The sequence below is a fragment of the Xyrauchen texanus genome, chromosome 14 (genome assembly GCF_025860055.1).
Source record: "Xyrauchen texanus isolate HMW12.3.18 chromosome 14, RBS_HiC_50CHRs, whole genome shotgun sequence".
Taxonomy (NCBI): domain Eukaryota; kingdom Metazoa; phylum Chordata; class Actinopteri; order Cypriniformes; family Catostomidae; genus Xyrauchen; species Xyrauchen texanus.
The window spans coordinates 34,352,375-34,371,609 of NC_068289.1; the positions used below are offsets into that span (position 1 = coordinate 34,352,375).

The 19,235-nt window shown below is 36.0% G+C and overlaps 1 protein-coding gene across 1 annotated transcript in view; it reads left to right on the forward strand.

Annotated features, from left to right (window-relative positions):
* The window catches only part of lrp1bb (low density lipoprotein receptor-related protein 1Bb), a 491,998-nt gene that overhangs the window by 459,786 nt on the left and 12,977 nt on the right, over window positions 1-19,235 (forward strand). Inside the window, exons 71-84 of the mRNA XM_052142560.1 lie at window positions 611-733; window positions 970-1,092; window positions 1,782-1,922; window positions 2,269-2,403; window positions 4,421-4,540; window positions 5,077-5,318; window positions 5,767-5,990; window positions 6,497-6,603; window positions 8,104-8,220; window positions 8,409-8,582; window positions 11,046-11,171; window positions 11,335-11,499; window positions 15,092-15,253; window positions 15,942-16,116. Coding sequence (XP_051998520.1) covers window positions 611-733; window positions 970-1,092; window positions 1,782-1,922; window positions 2,269-2,403; window positions 4,421-4,540; window positions 5,077-5,318; window positions 5,767-5,990; window positions 6,497-6,603; window positions 8,104-8,220; window positions 8,409-8,582; window positions 11,046-11,171; window positions 11,335-11,499; window positions 15,092-15,253; window positions 15,942-16,116 — 2,134 coding nt within the window. The remainder of the gene's footprint in view (window positions 1-610; window positions 734-969; window positions 1,093-1,781; window positions 1,923-2,268; window positions 2,404-4,420; window positions 4,541-5,076; window positions 5,319-5,766; window positions 5,991-6,496; window positions 6,604-8,103; window positions 8,221-8,408; window positions 8,583-11,045; window positions 11,172-11,334; window positions 11,500-15,091; window positions 15,254-15,941; window positions 16,117-19,235) is intronic.

Sequence of the window (19,235 nt, forward strand, 5' to 3'; positions counted from 1 at the left end):
AACCACTCGGGCCATAGGACTTACATTTTATGATGTCTTTATGTCCTTTTTGTAGCTTGAAAATTTTGGTCTCAATTGACTTGCATTATATGGAAAAAACACACATCATATGAAGTATCCTTGAAAATATATTTATTTGTGGTCCGCAAAAGAAAGTAATACAAGTTTAAGATGGCATAAGGGTGAGTATATGAGAGAGTTAATATTTTTGGGTGAACTGTTTTTTTATTAACAAGTTCTTCCTCATCTTGACTTGTTTGAAACACATACCGCTTTGTATTTTAGAGTTTTTCGATGCGTCTTCATATTTATCATGTGTTAATAATTTAAATCAGTCCTGCCCACTAATAGCAACCCAAATATATCTACTTTGGCACAATTGGTATAGCAAAATCTCTACCTTACCATACAACCATACAAACAAGTATTTGTTGAAAGGATGTTATTCAAACATTTGATTTGGACTCTTTTGGATTTTACATCCTGCCTGATAAGGCACACACCCCATGTTTATATACTGTGAGTGCTCATTTAGGTTGGCATAACATATTCCTGTTGAATTCACAGCAAATATCCATTTATTACAACAAGCTGACTATTGTTTATACAGAAGCTTTCTTCTGTCGGCCCGATGAGTTCATCTGCAACAACACGCTGTGTAAGCTGCACGTGTGGGTGTGTGATGGTGAAGATGACTGTGGAGACAACTCTGACGAAGATGCCAATATGTGTGGTAGTGTGTCTATCTCTGTGAAATTATATGACCTACAGCTGTGCTTTCATGGTTAAAAATTGAAAAAACTTGCACTGCTTGGAGAAAACCTCTTTTTTAGTGTTCTCGTTCAGTGTGTAGGGGTCACTTACAGGTACAGCATTACAAATATAATAAGTTATGATAAGCTATTCAGCATAGCATTACAAAGCAGAAAAAATGCCACATATTATAACTTATTGTCCTCTATTCTATAGGAAAGCTGCCTTGTCCTCCAGCAAGGCCGTACCGCTGCAGAAATGACAGAGTGTGTCTACGGCTTGATCAAATCTGTAACAATGTGGATAACTGTGGGGACAACTCAGATGAAGACGAATGTGGTATGCTCATTCACAAGTCTCAGATGATGTCTTTATCCTCACCTACACAATGTGACATCCATCATTTTGGACACACTTGTTTTAATTGACAAAATAATTTGCCTAGAATTTGGTCATTTTTGCTATCAGTAAATAAGGTCTTTTAGATATACAATATGAATTAGATATTACAATTTTTAAATACTGAATTAAAACATTTGGATGCGTTTGACCAAATTTGTTTCTCATGCTCTTAGAAATATTTTGAGCTAAAGGCTTATGCTTAAATGCTGAAAATTAAAATTAAATTATGCTTTTGACAATGCATTCAAGATATACAAAATCTCAGTGCATGTGTTCACTGTGTAGACAAATATAAATTGTGTCTACGCATTAATTTTATAACTCCTTCAACATTTTTAGAGCACCTCCCAGGTGAATACCTCATGAAGTTGTTTCAGAGAATGCCCAGAGTATGCAGAACTGTAATCTAGACAAAGAGTGGCTACGTTAGAGTTTTTTGTTTTTTACATTTTTACATTTTTGTTATTTCATAGTTGGTATGACAGAAATAATAAAGAATGAGTAGATGTGTTTAAACTTTTGACTGGTAATGTATAGTTCTCAATAATCACCAGCACTCACACAATTACTCTGATGATGTTTTGAATTAATGTATTATTCTTTCTTTGATCTTGTGCTCAAACCAGAGGCTGTTTCAGCCAGGCCCAAGCCATGTGGAAAGACTGAGTTTACCTGTAGTAATCGTAGATGTATACCTGCACAGCTGCAGTGCGATCTGTTTGATGACTGTGGTGATGGAGGATCGGATGAACAGGACTGCAAGGCTCGTATGTTTTTGGAGTGATACCAAATCTTTCCTATGCACATTTTGGAAAACAAACAATTGTCAGAATAAATGGAACCTCAGTGGATTATTTGGATGCTTGCTGTATCATATTTGTTTGTGTTTGGTTGGAACTGAAGTCAAGATCTAAAAACCAGACTGGGAACCCTACTAAATCTGTTTTTTTTTTTTGCCCCAAATTCTATGTTTTCCGTTTTATTTTTTTCTGAAAAAGGGAAAAAACTTTGTATTTGCCTATGAATAAGCATCATAACAAAAATTATCCCATCACTTTGAGGCAGTAGGTGCATGTATGCAGGATATTACTTCAAAGCTCTCTTTCATTCCAGCTTCAAATGGAGACATATGTGAAAAGAGGATGAATCCATGTGGGGAGGATGCAGTGTGCAATCAGACAAACACAAATGCAATTTGCCACTGCAAACAAGGCTTTCAGAGAAATCTCAGAACCAAAAAATGTGAAGGTACTGACAGACTATCTTCCCTGATTTTGTTAGCATTCAGAAACAAAATTATTTACTGCTTTACCAGAGAAAGGTACCTTCAGATTTTCAACTTAATGGTGAAGTGTGCAATTTGTGCACTACTAGCGGCACAAGTAGGACTTACAATCTGTTTGTTTGAGACACTTGCTTGGGCTGGACATAACATTGGCCCTGTCTCAAATGGCATCCCAAATGTGGTCTTGAGGCCATTGTAAGCAGTCATCTGTGATATGCAAGAAACCTGTAGGTTAGCTCCCTTTTGAGCACCCATTTGTGGCCCTATGCAACCTCGATGCACATTTTTTTATGTCAACAGACTATTACCCAATAGTACATGTGGCAAAGTGCAGTTGAAGTCAAAAGTTTACATACACTTTTTTAACCATTCCTCCACAGATTTAATATTAGCAAACTATAGTTTTGGCAAGTCGTTTAGGACATCTACTTTTCACATGAGATGCGTAATCTTTCTAACAATTGTTTATTGACAGATTGTTTCACTTTTAATTGACTATATCACAATTCCAGTGGGTCAGCATTAACATACACAAGTTAACTGTGCCTTTAAGCAGCTTGGAAAATTACAGAAAATGATGTCAAGCCTTTAGACAATTAGCAAATTAGCTTCTGATAGGAGGTGTTCTGAATTGGAGGTGTGACATCATAGGAAAATCAAAAGAAATCAGCCAAGACCTCAGAAAAGTTTTTATTGAACCTCCACAAATCTGGTTTATCCTTGGGAGCAATTTCCAAATGCCTGAAGGTTCCATGTTCATCTGTACAAACAGTAGTATGCAAGTATAAACACCATGGGACCACGCAGCATACTGCTCAGGAAAGAGATGCATTCTGTCTTCTAGAGATGAACATGTTTGGTGTGAAAATTACAAATCAATCCCAGAACAACAGCATAAGACCTTGTGAAGATGCTGGATGAAACAGGTAGACAAGTATCCATGGGGTAGGTCCACAGGAAAACAAATCCTATATCGACATAACCTGAAAGGCTGCTCAGCAAGGAAGAAGCCAATGATCCAAAACCAAGACTTATTTTGAAGCAACATCTCAAGACATCTGCCATGAAGTTAAAGCTCCGTCACAAATAAGTCTTCTAAATGGACAATTACCTCAAGCATACCTCAAGTTGTGGCAAAATGGCTTTAGGACAAAAAAGTCAAGGTATTGGAGTACAAATCACAAAGCCATGACCTCAATCCGAACTGAAAAAGCATGTGTGAGCAAGGAGGCCTACAAACCTGACCCAGTTACACCAGTTCTGTCTGGAGAAATGGGCCAAAATTCCAGCAACTTATTATGAGAAGCTTTTGGAAGGCTACCCAAAATATTTGACCCAAGTTAAACAATTTAAAGGCGATGCTACCAAATATTAACAAAGTGGATGTAAACTTCTGACCTACTGGGAATTTGTGAAAGAAATAAAAGCTGAAATAAATCGGTCTCTACAATTACTCTGAAATGTCACATTCTTAAAATAAAGTAGTTATCCTAACTGACCTAAGACAGGGAATGTTTTATAATATTAAATGTCAGGAACTGTGAAAAACTGAGTTTAATTGCACAGTATTTGGCAAAGGTGTATGTACACTTCTTACTTCAATTGTATGAGTCAGAGGAGGACTGTGAGGGCTGAGGGTGCCGTTTGGGACAAGGCCATTGGCTCAACCAATGGTGTACGTTTAGGGCAGGACTACCTGTTTTCTGAACAATGGAACAATGGTAGAGTTTTTTTTTTTTTTTACATTTAATAGAACATTTCCACTTGCTCTCACATAGTGTTTTTTTCTGAGAATGAAGAGTAAGAGATGCAGTGAGCAGACCACATTTGACTTTGTTTTTCCATGTACTCTGCAGAAAGAAATCTATTCTGAAGAAATCTATTATTGTTAACATGATAAACTAATGCATAGACAAAGTAGTAGTTCCCAGTAAGCACTTTTCCTGGATTGCTGACTTTTTTTCTTTTTTTGATTTTCAGAGATCAATGAGTGCCTTCAGTTTGGCACTTGCTCTCACTATTGCACAAACACAAAAGGATCATACAAATGTACATGTGACAAAAATTACAAGGATATAAATGGCAGCTGCATAGCAAAAGGTAAGGATCTTTATTTTCTATTGACTTGACCTTTGGCTTCAATTACAATACTTGTGACATTTTTTTTTTAGACTTTGAAACACTCAGGTAGCTCATCTTCTCATGCAATAGGTCAGCACACAGGGCTAGACATAGTTATATTTTTAAACCCTACAAAACTGGTGCCATAATTGTGCTGTTAATGCATGATTTTATTTTAACATGAGTGTTTTAACCATTGCATCTTGTTATTCTATTGATAATATTTTAGATTATGAATTCTACAATATGGTAGTCATAATGTAATACTAATGTTAGTAATGTTAAGATCATATGCATTTGTTTTGTGGTATATTTTAACTATTTAGCCTTCTTAAATAATCTATAATATACAGTATTGATTATCAATGACTAATTATTTATTGATTAAAATGCACATTGATTGATTGACACTGAATGATTTATCTGCATCTGCAATTGTCAAACTGTTGTCTTAAACCCCAAATGGAATTTAGCCACTTTTCATTTTTTTTGCATATTAATAACTCAACGGGCAGGACCAGAAGATCGAGTGCTCTACATAGCTAATGACACTGAAATCCGAAGTTTTGTGTATCCATTTAACCAGAGCCATGGACACAAAGTACATGCTCGCATTGAGGAAAATGCCCGCATCATTGGGATGGATGCTCTGTATCACCAACAAAAGTTTATCTGGGCTACTCAGTTTAATCCCGGTGGACTTTTTTACAAAGAAATCCTTAACAGGAGTCAAACTAAAACAAATGTTGGCATCATAGTAAGTATCATGAGTCTTGTGTGGAGTATCTCGTCAAAGTTTTTTCAAATTTGTATTTATTTATTTATTCCTTTCCAAGTTGTTATTTGTTCCCTTCAAGTTATTTTTACAAAGCCGAAATAACTAAATACATACTCTGAATACACTGTTGCTTTGGATAAGTGTCTGTCAAATGATTAAACAGAACCTCAACATTTATGTATTTTTTTTCACCTTTTTATTGCAATATTTTGTAAATTCCTGAATTTCTGAAGTCATTTTTTATTTTAATTTTTTTATAAGCACAATATCTAGGTGGTCAGAATGTCACATTCTAGATTTCCTGTTTATGAAATATTAACTATTTAAACGATTTATAAATCATTTTTCTTCATACTTATAATTAAGACAATTATGTGATGCCTTGACTCACTTGGGAATCAGCCTGTTATCTGGTTGACTTTGGCAGTGCCCAGACTTCCGCAGGCCCAGAGATGTTTCAGCCGACTGGGTCACTGGAAATATCTACTGGACTGACCACTCCAGGATGCACTGGTTCAGTTATTACACAGCTCACTGGACCAAGCTTAGATTCTCTATTAATGTGGGCCAGCTCAAGGGACCCAACTGCACTCGCCTGATAACTGATATTGCAGGGGAGCCTTATGCCATCACTGTCAATCCAGTCAAAGGGTAGGAGGATGTTTCAATACTGTTTAGGCTTCATTTTCTGTAGTTATTTAACAACATTTTAATAATTTTTTGGCACATCCATTGTAAGTGCCTTACTGTAACCTAGATATTTGCTTTTATTAAAGATAAAAGGATGGTCATGTCAATTTAGTTTTGTGGTAATCAACATTATGCAATGAACAAATACTGTCGATTGAGCTTAACATGTATTGAACCCAGAATATTCCTTTAACATTTATCAATATTAATAATAGCAAATATTGTTCATTAATTCATGATACTGTACCTAATGCATTTGCTATATACAATCCTATTATAAATTGTTACCTTTTACAAAGGGTCAAAATCAAGATTATGTACCTAAAGCGATTCAGGCTGAATTAATGCTTTGATTCTCGTTTAGAGGAATTTTAGACGCTACTAAACTGCTCTGCAGTTATGTTAATGTTGTTAAATATTAAATTAATACAGTATCATGATGTAAGGAAAGCTTTGGCATGTTTCAGGATGATGTATTGGTCAGTAATAGGTGATCACTCACATATAGAAGAGAGTGCAATGGATGGCTCTATGCGTCGAGTGCTTTTGGACAAGAACCTCAGGAGACCCACAGGTATGTTTCTGTATTTCAACACTCCTTTGAGTCCTCAGTTGCTTTCTCTGTAGTGTACAAATTTGATAAAGGGGATATTATTGTTATGGTTCTATGTAAAAGGGACAAGGTCAAAGTCTGTTTGTATAGAAGCTTGTAGATCTCATATCCTGTTTTGAAGAAAATTTGTTGTATCACAGCACTTTCCCTGTTTTCAAGCTATAAAAGGGGTTTAAGGTGGAAAAGAGTGAAAGTTTTCGTTGCAGTGCCTTTAGGTAAACCTTCAGGCATGTTCCTCAGGGAAACAAAAAGTACCGCTACATTTAACCATGGCCTCCTTTATAGGGGCCAACATTACGCCTCCAGTACAGCTTTAGGAATGCATCATCTCTTAAAAAGGAACAAATTTGCAACATCCCCATCTTTAATCAAGAAAGGAAATGTAATGATTCAAGTAACGCAAACTCTTGAGCAAATTTTTGCTGAATTTATTTCAGGAAGAGCAAAACGACATGGGTCTGAAGTTTTGTGCTGAATATGTCCACATGGCAACAACTTGCATTCCAGGAACAGTTCAAACTAAAATTATCATGCTCTCATAATTTACTCACCCTTATGCTGTCTCAAACTTGTATGACTTTCTTTCCTTTGTGGATCACAAACGAAAAAAAGATTATATAATACAAGTCCATGGGGTCCAAAGCTATCAAGCTCCAAAAAGGACATTAAGGCAGAATAAAAGTAATCCATAAAACATAAGTGGTGTATTGTTCATGTGTTTTGAGAACAGACAAAATGTAACTTCTTTTTTTTATTTATTTTTTATTTATTTTTTCAGTCTCCATGGCACAATCACTATTTGAAGCTTGATTTCAGTTCCTTCTCCTTGATGCATATGCAGAGTGCATGTACAGTGCTCTGAGCATGTATCAAGTTTGTGGAAGTGTACCTATTTAATTGTAGCTATTTACATATGCAGTCTAATGATCATGATTTAAATCATGATTGCGCCCAGGAGACTGCAGGTGTATTCTATTGAATATACATAGACAATTTAAATATTAAAATAGTTAAACTATTTCAAGTATAAATAGTTACATTTAGAACCATATCTGCCTAAGGAACACTTTAATTTCTTCGTATTGATACATATCGGGACATTTGGGTGGAACATATTGAAGGGCTTGTTTGAATCATGCAAGCTTACAGAAATAGACAAACAGTTTTGGGGTCTTTTAGGTTCTTTACTCCGTCGCTAGGCTCCTGTTATTCATACAACCTTATCCTAAGCAGGGTTCTATTTAGCACCAAAAGCTATTGTTTTAAGCCAAAGAACCCTAACTGTGGTGCTATTCATATTACAGTCTCACATAACCTAGATGAATGAAACCCTTTTAGACATGTCTTTGTCCAGAATGTCCATGTCCATTTTCAAATGTAAAAGAAAAAGTTTTAGAACATTCTGTCCCAAGGTCTTGTTATAATTAGGAAAATAAATCTCTTCCTGTCATTTATCTGTAGGATTGGCGATTGATTACTTCAGCCAGCGTGTGTATTGGGCTGATGCAGAGCTCTCTGTCATTGGCAGTGTCCGATTCGATGGCTCAGACCCATTGGTGGTAATCGATGGCAAGCAAGGTGAGAAGTACAATTGAAAGTGAAACTGATGATAATATATTGATTTGTTGCTTTATTTTATATGCCTGAAATTGTCTATTAAATATGCCAATGTGTATAAGGAAGTTTTATTCATGGACTTACCATAAATTTCCATTTAAATTGTTAAAAAAGTTTCCATTTTTGTACCTCACTTCATCCCTGCACAGGAATACCACAACCATACAGAATAGACATTTTTGAGGATTATATTTATGGAACAGGACTGAAAAATGAAGTTTTCAGAAAACACAAATATGGCAAAAAACCTGTTGAACCTCTTGATTTGGGAATTGAAAAAACTACTAATATCCTGATCTCCCATCGGTTCAAGCAACAGGATGGTAAGAAAACACTTTTATTCTAAATGTTATCTACTTGGTGCTGTTTCTTCTTAACATATAGTGTAAAAAAAATTGTTCATTTCCAAAAACAATTTAATAAGGGTTATGGTTATTGGTCCTAAGACCTGCCGCTTTTTCAGAGTTTCTGTAAAATAAATGTTTTGTAATATTTTGAAGGTCAGAACATCAACATCCAACCCAAACAGCTCTATACACAGTATTCTGATGCAGTTTTGATGTTCTGTTCTTAGTCCAAGTTCAGTTGACTGTAAATCACCAGTGTTGTATTTACAGCTACATTTTACATGAACAATGAAATGTATATGTATACATTTTTCACCTAAAAAGAACACCATGTTTCTTTAGTAATGTTCTCTTCACCTCTTTGAGATTGATAACACTGTCCAAAAATTATTACAGCTCAACAGTAACGTAACACCTATTTTATTTGCTTTAGTTGCTTTATTTCATTCTTCTCATACTTTTTAAGGCAGCATTCTAACTGAAATTGAACCTTAAAAGTGATTTGGAAAGCTCTACAAAGGCAGCAACTTTACACGCCACACAATTTGTGCTCCTTGCCTGAAGCACATGGGAGACGCAAATTAGTATTGTTTAAAATAGCATAAGACACTCAAATAAGCAGCAAATACAAATATTGGGTACAGTATGCCATTTATTTACATTATATATTTAGTTCAATTTAATCATTACTTTTCAGCATTGGATGAAATATATTTTGAATCAACATTTCTCTCATCTCATCTGCCATCGTGAATTGATGTATTATATTTCCACTGAGTTCAGCAATGCATTCAGGGATTGCCTTAATTTTGAAGAATACAAGCAATATTGCCTTATGGGGTGTTCACACTAGATGAAGCGCAGTGGACTGGAACAAAACACAGGTGTCTCAAGACACAATTTTAAAAGATGAACTGTTTAAAATGAAATGTGACAAAAATAATTCAAATGTGTAAACATATGCAAGAACAGGTCCCATCTGATAAGCCACTTAGAATTTGGCCAAAATCTTTGGATTCTCTTTTGGAACAGCCTTCGTGTCATGATCATGCCAATTATGCCTTAAAATCAGGGCTGGACTGGTAATTTTCCCATTGGGCCGATGCACTTTGGGGCCTTTGGGAGAACCGAGCGGGCCGGTGGGTCGGCCTCAAAATGGGCCGAATGGGCTGCGATAAGCTAAAATGAGCTGTCGCGTTATGAAGAACGGACCACCACAAAATGGTGCTGCTATTTGCAGAAAAGGACAGCGACCCCCCCCCCCCCCATGTAAAATCGATTTCTCTTCCAAGTCCAGCCCTGCTTAAAAGGCTGTCCAAGTAGGCAGCTCACTGGGTTTTGGACCGAGCTAACTGTCTTCACAGAAGCTGTGCTTCTCTGCTGCAAATCTTGGTTGTTGTTTATTATCGGGTTGTGTTAATGACCTTGCAACCTCAAAAAGATCTTTCTTTTGTGGTGGGTTTGCAGCTGAGCCAGTCCCCACTGACTCATTAAAGTCAGAGATCTAGTCTGGTGGAGAGAGTTGCATTGCCAGCAAAAGCTAATGTTTGTCCTCAGCAAACCACTGACGATTGATACAGATGTTCTCCCTTTATACTCCCTTATAAACCACGACTTTCAAATTTGTAACTTTTGAGGCAGCAGTTCGATAGGCTGCTTTGAGAAAAGAAATAATTCAAAGCAAAATGTTACAGATGTCAAATCACAGTGGCATGTTTTCATAGCATGGCTAGCTGTGGTTGGTGGGAAAAATAAAAATGACAAAGGACAGCAAGTCACAGCATGTCATATAATTGTTTAGTAACACTTATGCAAACAATTGCTCAGTAAACACAATCAAATTAATAAATACAAATTGGATTTTCATAATTGGGAGTATCATGCCAATATTAATATAAAGTACAGCATACATTTTTCTAACCTTGATTAGACATTCCAACAGTCTTAATCTAGTAAACAAAAATAATTGACAAACATGATAGTTGACAGAGGTTGTTTTATGATTATGTCATCAATGATTAAGATGTGAGAACAAAGACGCATCAGGATGATAAATAATGACTTTAATTAAAACATACTATTGAAAACAATTATGAGAAAATTGTTTATGTCAGGAACTAGATTAACACGTGTTAATTTTATATAAATTCTTTGTTTGACGCATAATTGGATGAACATTTATTAACATTTATTGAAGTTTGTTCATTTATATTTTGACATAATTTGGCATATTATCGTCAAGTAAAATGTTATTTTTGTCAGCAAATATGTCATTTCCGTCATAGTAAAATCTATTAAAATTAATGAATATGACATGACAAAATATTGAATTACATGACATACAGTAAATGCAAAAATTAAGAAATAAAAACGGAATTTTTTTACATCAAAAGACAAAAAACTAAGACTAAAATTGTGCTTTATCGTCTTTATATCCAGTGGTCAATCCCTGTCTAAGGATGAGCTGTGATTTCATGTGCTTGCTCAATCCAGTCGGGGCCAGCTGCACATGTCCAGAGGGAAAGGCCTTAGTCAATAGCTCCTGTATTGACCCCAGTGTCTCAGGTTTGAATCTACACTTCTCAGGTGCTCACTTTGCTTTTTTTTTCTTTGTTTTGATGATCATGCTTTTATCTTTTGATTTTGGAGGATTGGATCAGGACAACAAAACCAACAAAATATTCATAAAACATGTTTCTCAGAGTTAATTCATTTTAATATGGTAAAGGTGAGCTGTGTCGACCAGCCTGCGAGAATGGAGGACGGTGCATGGCCAATGAAAAAGGAGACTGGCGCTGTTACTGTTGGCCCAGTTTCTCTGGGGAACGGTGTGAAGTCAACCACTGTACAGATTACTGCTTAAATGGAGGCACATGCACAGGCTCACCTCTTGGTAAGAAACTCTCTCAGCTTTATGTTAGCATATGATGTGTATAGGAAAGTTTTATAACATAAAATCAGTATTATCTAAAATAAAATTATCCAGGTATGAAAAGTAGTTATTTTTATACAAATCAAATGTATGTATCCTCTGTATCCAACATAAAAATGTTGACTGCATTTGTCTAGCTCACTCATGTTACCCAAATTATTGTAAGAAAAAACTATATTAATTAATGTAGTTCAATAATGTACAGTTATAGTGTACAGTTTAGTCAAATAACTACAAACTAACATTTGGTTCCAAACTACCTAGGCCCTATATTGATTTCTTAAACCTTTAAGCTCTAATGGTGTTTTTTTTAAAGAGTTTCTGTGGCATGCCTAACATTATAGGCTAATAACTCGACAACATTTTTTTGAAATAAAATAATAATAATAAAACAAGGAGGGTAATTTTAAAGAAAACTTTTCTTTTTTTTTTAATGATTTTTATGATAAATTATAAAACTCTCACCCTCCAGAAACTGCTGAAAAAAGAAAGAAAAAAACACCTTGAAAATAATGTACTTTTTTTTTTTATTTTTCATATTTTACATTATATATCTCAGGATGTAAATAAGGTAGCTCTGAAAAACTGCTTAATTACAGGTGACATAATTGGGAACAAAACATAAGTAACATTTTGTGTTATAGGACAAAGCAATCAAAAGTTACGGCATCACAGACATTATTTATTCTAGAGTCCAAAAATGTCTCACATTTTCCAAAAGCCTCTCCATACACATAATAATAATTGTACTTAAGAACTAATCACACAAAAATGATCACATTGTGTCAATGAGCCATCATTGTGTCATGTACTTGGCACCAACCCCTGGTGGCCATAAGTAATTCAAGTGAACGATCCTCTCTGCCAACTTCCACCTCTGGTTGCAGCGATCTGACTCATAATATGATTTATTTAGAATTCCATGATGCTGGACAACGTACTAAATAATTTCAGAATAAGTCATCTGATCCAGGAAAGTTAACGTGTTTTAGCAAATTATGTGCTGTGTGCACATTGTGCTTCATGTGGATTATCTAATGATCTTTGCATCCAATTATGTTGTGTGGGCTCGTTTTAAAGATAATTGCCTCTTCTAAGTAATGGTATGTGATATTTTATGTTACGTTTATTTTTTGTGAATTTATACGTGAAAACGCGGCATAAAAGTAACACCCATTTACATGTTACATGTATGTAAAAGACATATGCTTAGCTATTATTCACTATATTTTTGTCTTTGAGTAAAACTAAATAATAGGCTGGTTGTATTCTACTCTTTAAGAGCTTTCCAACGGCATATAACACATGACTATTTGATCAGTTTGATGTTCTTACAGATTACAATAAAATGTTCAGTGCAAAATTATTAATAATATATCCAAACAGAACACTTCTGATTTGTCTTTAATTTTCAAAGCACTTGTTCAGTTTTGGTCATAATGCCTACATGCGTTGTAAAGTACAGCTTCTAAGCTTTAAAACAATACCTTTTGTGTTGCTCAAGACTGTTATTAATATTTTTATAATTATTGTTTTCTCTGTTGGACATTCGAGCAGAGGGTTAATTTAAGCTAAATTTGCAAGCCTTTTATTTGCAATCCTGTTAGTCATTCTGGTGTAGTTTTTTTTTTTTTGTTTGTTTTTTTTAATCTCCATGTTGTCTATTTAATTTGTTTAATGTATAACCAACAACACAGATCAGGATTTTGCTCTGTATTAAGACATCTCCCAAATATCTGTAACAGTGTTTCAAAAATTGCAAACTCCATATAAAATGTATTTAATATGACCTTCTAAGATTGACGAATAACATTTAGTTAAAATCAGTAGACTACTTGTTATGATTAACATGGCAGTTGTTGTCAGATTAAGTACTACATGCAACTAAAGTGTAATCATATCAAGTACCCAACAGTTTCATTAATTTTATCTTCTAAAGGTAGAAGACACCTGCCACTGAAAATGAGAGGTGTGTGTGTGTGTGTGTGTGTGTGTGCCAGTGATAATGGCTGTATTGTATAATTGTTCAGGACTGCCTGTGGGCTCTGCTTTGTTTGATAAAATACAATTGATCTGTTTTAATAGAGCATTAATTTTAAGCCAAGCAATTTTGTCCCAACATTAGAAACAAGAATGCTGATGACAAAATGAGCCAGAGTGTTTGTGTATGCACCACAATTAGATTTAGTTAAGAGTGTCATATAACCGCCTCATCTATCGTAATCAATCAAATGACTGGTTAGGCACACAAGAAAGCAATTATCCCTAATATTTTATGCCCTCTTGTAATTGTTTATGGCCCAATGAGATGTATTTTGTAATATTAAAAAGATGAATATTATCGGGTACACCGGTATATCTATGAACTAACAAAATACATTTTTGCTTTGCTAAGAACTGTCATTTTAACTGTGTGTTGCTTAATTTATGTTGGGTTAATTTTTTCAGTGTTCCCACGCATACAGGAAAACCAGGAATTTTGCAATGTAGTTTTCCAGACATGAAAACGTCATGGAAAATGTGAAAAATACCTAAATGTCCTGGAAAATAATTATTTGTCCTGGAAAATATTTTAGTATAATTTTGACTGTGTTGCTATCAAGGTTTGTGTTACGTGTAAAAAATAAAACCTGGTAACGATCGGGACTCGGAATATGTGTCAAATCAAAATTTCGATATGTCCTAGTGTGATAATTAAATGCAAACGTCACGTGTGTGTGTGTGTGTGTGTGTGTGTGTGTGTGTGTGTGTGTGTGTGTGTGTGTGTATTTATCACTTTGTGGGGACCAAATGTCCCCATAAGTATAGTAAAACCCGAAATTATGTTTTTTTGAAAATGTAAAAATGCAGAAAGTTTTCTGTGAGGGTTAGGTTTAAGGGGATATAATATAAAGTTTGTACAGTATAAAAACCATTATGTCTATGGAAAGTCCCCATAAAACATGGAAACACTACTGTGTGTGTGTGTGTGTGTGTGTGTGTGTGTGTGTGTGTGTGTGTGTGTGTGTGTGTGTGTGTGTAGAGAGAGAGAGATGAGAGCGACCAGAGCACTCTGAATTGTGCAGAACATACACAAAATGTATTTATTTAAATTTTACAGGATTAATAACCACACTGGGCCATGTAGCAAACTGCTTATCAGGAGGTGAGAAACTACCTTCAAAATCACATAGAAATGCCTAAATAAAAGCTCAATTTAAATGTTTTCAAAAATTGGTGTGAAAGCAATCTGGACTAAGTTAACCACATATAATGACATATAATTTGCCTATTGTAGAAGGATGTATTTCTCATTACTGCTTGTCTCAGATTAAAATTGAGACAGGCCATGGGAGGGCAGTGTAATAAAAATTAGGTTCTGTCCAAGAAATTGAACCAACTGTGAAAACAGCCTCTATTTCATGGTTCATTTCTGAACATGGGAGAACTGGCACCTATGTTTCCCCCTTTGAAGACTGAATAAAACTTTTCATTACTGAATATTTTAGAATAGAATTGATTGAAATCTAAGACTGATGCTCTGACACTGTACATCTCTCCACTCCAAACATAGGGAAACCCACTTGCCGCTGCTCAACAGGCTTCACTGGTCCTAACTGTGAGAGGCGGGTTTGTGATAATTACTGCCAGAATGGAGGCACGTGTGAAGTAAGCTCTGGAAACCAGCCTGTGTGTCGCTGCTTGGCAGAGTACACGGGTGACCGCTGTCTCTATCGTAAGTACGACTGACGATAAGGGTTTTCTTGTAACCAACAGAATTAAAGTTAGAAACTAAATTTTAACTAATTTAAAAGGTTGTGGCAACTACTTACAAACTGATGAATTTCACTGAATTGCCCTTTTAATTCAATGTCATCATAAGTTAAGTTGCTTGGTCAGATAATTTATGACCAAGTGGAACAGAAGGAAAGAATTGTAGAGAAAAATATACAATCTCCAGAGAGAGCTATTATGGGTTTTAATTTTTTTTTTTTATTTAACATATAAGACCAATTACTAATTTTTGGTTAATGGAACAATTGATGTTTTTTTCTCTCCAAAAGTGGCAGCAACACTAAAAGCAAATATTATAGTAGACTAGTCTTGAAAGGGCATTTGCCAGCATTTGAACGATTTGTGCCCAATGAGGCTTCTAAATGCAGCCGAAAAACCTTGAGGTGTTTCTGTGCTTTGCTGATGAACTATTTCCTCTTTTGTCTTTGTTATTATACATTTTTGCAAAGCATTTTAATCTGAGCACTATTTATGCATTGTCAGTGCTGTGCATTTGAGATATTTAATGCGAATAATTAAGTCTCATTAAAGCTATGTAAAATTCCAATGAAACATAATATTTGTAATATTTGCCCCCATATCCTACTTAAGGACATTCCTTTTGTGTTTTTTCCCCTTTTCCATGACAGACATCTGTCATCACTTTTGCGTCCATTCCAAGGCATGCACACTGTCCAGCTCGGGACAGGTTGAGTGTGTGTGCCCAGCTCGCTATGAAGGGATCAAGTGTGACATTGACAAGTGCCTGCGTTGCCATGGAGCCCCTTGTATCATTAATGGAGATACAGGAGATGTGGCTTGCAAGTTAGTTGGCCATTTTTTATATCAATTAATATAAAATTAGAATAGGATAATTGAAGGCATTTATATGGAAATGCTTATCCTTACCCTAATCGAAATAAAGCTGTGTTTGTGTATTGAAAATTTAGAGGTGAAATTTGTAAAGTCTGCGCCAGCATCATCAAATGGAAAAACTGGTTTCCTGTAAGCCATTGGTCGGACAAACAGATAATGTTTTAAATTTAAGTGCATTTAAAAAAACATTTAAATGTCATTGTGTGTTTCCATCCACTGTGTATGTGCTTAATTCGCATTTTGACTCTAGCAAATCCACCTTTGCCTAGCGCATAAACTTTTAGTTCATTTTCAGTTTATGCACTTATCAAGCGTTTCCATTCAGGTTTATTACAAACCCAATTCCGAAAAAAGTTAGGACAGTATGAAAAATGCTAATTAAAAACAAAAAGGAGTGATTTGTAAATGATATTCACCCTTTGCTATATTGAAAACTCTACAACTACACATTATATGATGCTTTTTCTTGTGAATTTCATTGTTTAGTTTTTAATGTACAGTAATTTCGAATCAGATGATTGCAACACACTCCAAAAACGTTGGGGCAGCCGAGTGTTTACACTGTGAAACATCACCATTTCTTCTAATAACACTTATTAAGCATTTAGGCACTGAGGTCACAAGTTTAAGTTAAAAAAGTGTAATTTTCCTCCAGTCATCCATAATTCAGGTCTCCAGCTGCACAATTGTATGGGGTTTTCATTGCCGTATTGTGCGCTTCATACTGCACCACACATTCTGAACTGGAGATGGTCAGGACTGCAGGCAGGCCAATCTAGTACCTACATTCTCTGTTTATTCGGCCAGTATGTGGTTTGAAGTTGTCCTACTGAAAATGCCAGGACATCCCTGGAAAAGACGGTGCTTGATGGCAGTATATTCTGCTCCAAAATATTTACATATCTGTCTGCATTTATGGTGCCCTCACAGAAGTTTCCATGGGCACTGACACAGCCCTGGCCCATACAGATGCTGGCTTTTGGACCTGATGCTGAAAACGGCTTGGATGGTCCTTTTCCTTTTGGCACGGAGAACACAACAGCTGTTTTTTTTTTGGTTGTTTTTTTAACTATTTGAAATATGGTCTCTGACCAAAAAATATGGTTTCACTGTTCCACTTTCCATCTAAGATGAGAACGAGCCCAGAGAATTCGGCAGCGCTTCTGGACAGTGCTGATGTAGGGCTTTTGCATTGCATAGTAAAGTCTTAACTTGCATCTGTGGATGCAGCGGCGAGTGGTGTTGACTAACAAAGGTTTACGAAAGTAATCTCAAACCCATGTTCATGATATCCATTACAGATTAATTATGTTTTTTAAGACAGTGATGTCTGAGGGATTAGACATCACACACATTCAGAAGTGGTTTTCGTCTTGCCCTTTATGCACCGAGATATGACCAGATTCCTTGAATCTTTTAACTATATTGTGCACTGTAGAGGGTGGAATGCTCCAAATCATTCCAATTTATCTATGTGGAACATTGTTCTCAAAGTGCTGGATTATTTGCTGAAGCATCTGTTGATAAATTGACAATTCTCAAATGATCCTTGCACTTGAAGGACTAGGCTGTTTTTGGAGTCTCCTTATATATTGACACAATTGCCTCACCGGTTTAACATCTCCTGTTTCACATTGTCTTGTTGTTTTAACTCATCAAGTTGTTATTAGTCTTAAATTGCCCCTGTCTCAACTTTTTTGGAGTGTGTTGCAATAATCATTCTAAATGACTAAAAACAAAAAAACAATGAAATTCACAAGGTAAAACATCATATAATATACAGGTGAAACTCGAAAAATTAGAATATCGTGCAAAAGTTCATTAATTTCAGTAATTCAACTTAAAATGTGAAACTAATATATTATATAGACTCATTACAAGCAAAGTAAGATATTTCAAGCCTTTATTTGATATAATTTTGATGATTATGGCTTACAGCTTATGAAAACCCCAAATTCAGAATCTCAGAAAATTAGAATATTACATGAAATCAATAAAAAAAAGGATTTTAAATACAGAAATGTCAGCCCTCTGAAAAGTATAATCATGCATATGTACTCAGTACTTGGTTTGGGCCCCTTTGCATTAATTACTGCCTCAATGCAGCGTGGCATGGATGCTATCAGCCTGTGGCACTGCTGAGGTGTTATGGAAGACCAAGATGCTTCAATAGCGGCCTTCAGCTCTTCTGCATTGTTTGGTCTCATGTCTCTCATCTTTCTCTTGGCAATGCCCCATAGATTCTCTATGGGGTTCAGGTCAAGCGAGTTTGCTGGCCAATCAAGCACAGTAATACCATGGTCATTGAACCAGGTTTTGGTACTTTTGGCAGTGTGGGCAGGTGCCAAGTCCTGCTGGAAAATGAAGTCAGCATCTCCATAAAGCTTGTCTGCTGAAGGAAGCATGAAGTGCTCTAAAATGTCCCGGTAGAGCGGCTGCGTTGACTCTGGACTTAATAAAGCACAGTGGACCAACACCAGCCGATGACATGGCTCCCCAAACCAACACAGACTGTGGAAACTTCACACTGGACTTCAAGCATCTTGGATTGTGTGCCTCTCCATTCTTCCTCCAGACTCTGGGACCTTGGTTTCCAAATGAGATGCAAAATTTGCTCTCATCAGAAAAGAGGACTTTGGACCACTGAGCAACAGACCAGTTCTTTTTTTTCTTTAGCCCAGGTAAGGCGTTTGACATTTGAAGCCCATGTCCAGGACCCGTCTGTGTGTGGTGGCTCTTGATGCAGTAACTCCAGCCTCAGTCCACTCCTTGTGAAGCTCCCCACACATTTGAATGGCCTTTTCCTGACAATCCTCTCCAGGCTACGGTCAACCCTGCTGCTTGTGCACCTTTTTCTTCCACACTTTTCCCTTCCACTTAACTTTCTATTAATGTGCTTTGATACAGCACTTTGAGAACATCCAACTTCTTTTGCAATTACCTTTTGAGGCTTTCCCTCCTTGTGGAGGGTGTCAATGATGGTTTTCTGCACAACTGTCAGGTCAGCAGTTTTCCCCATGATTGTGAATTCAACTGAACCAGACTGAGTGACCATTTAAAGGCTCAAG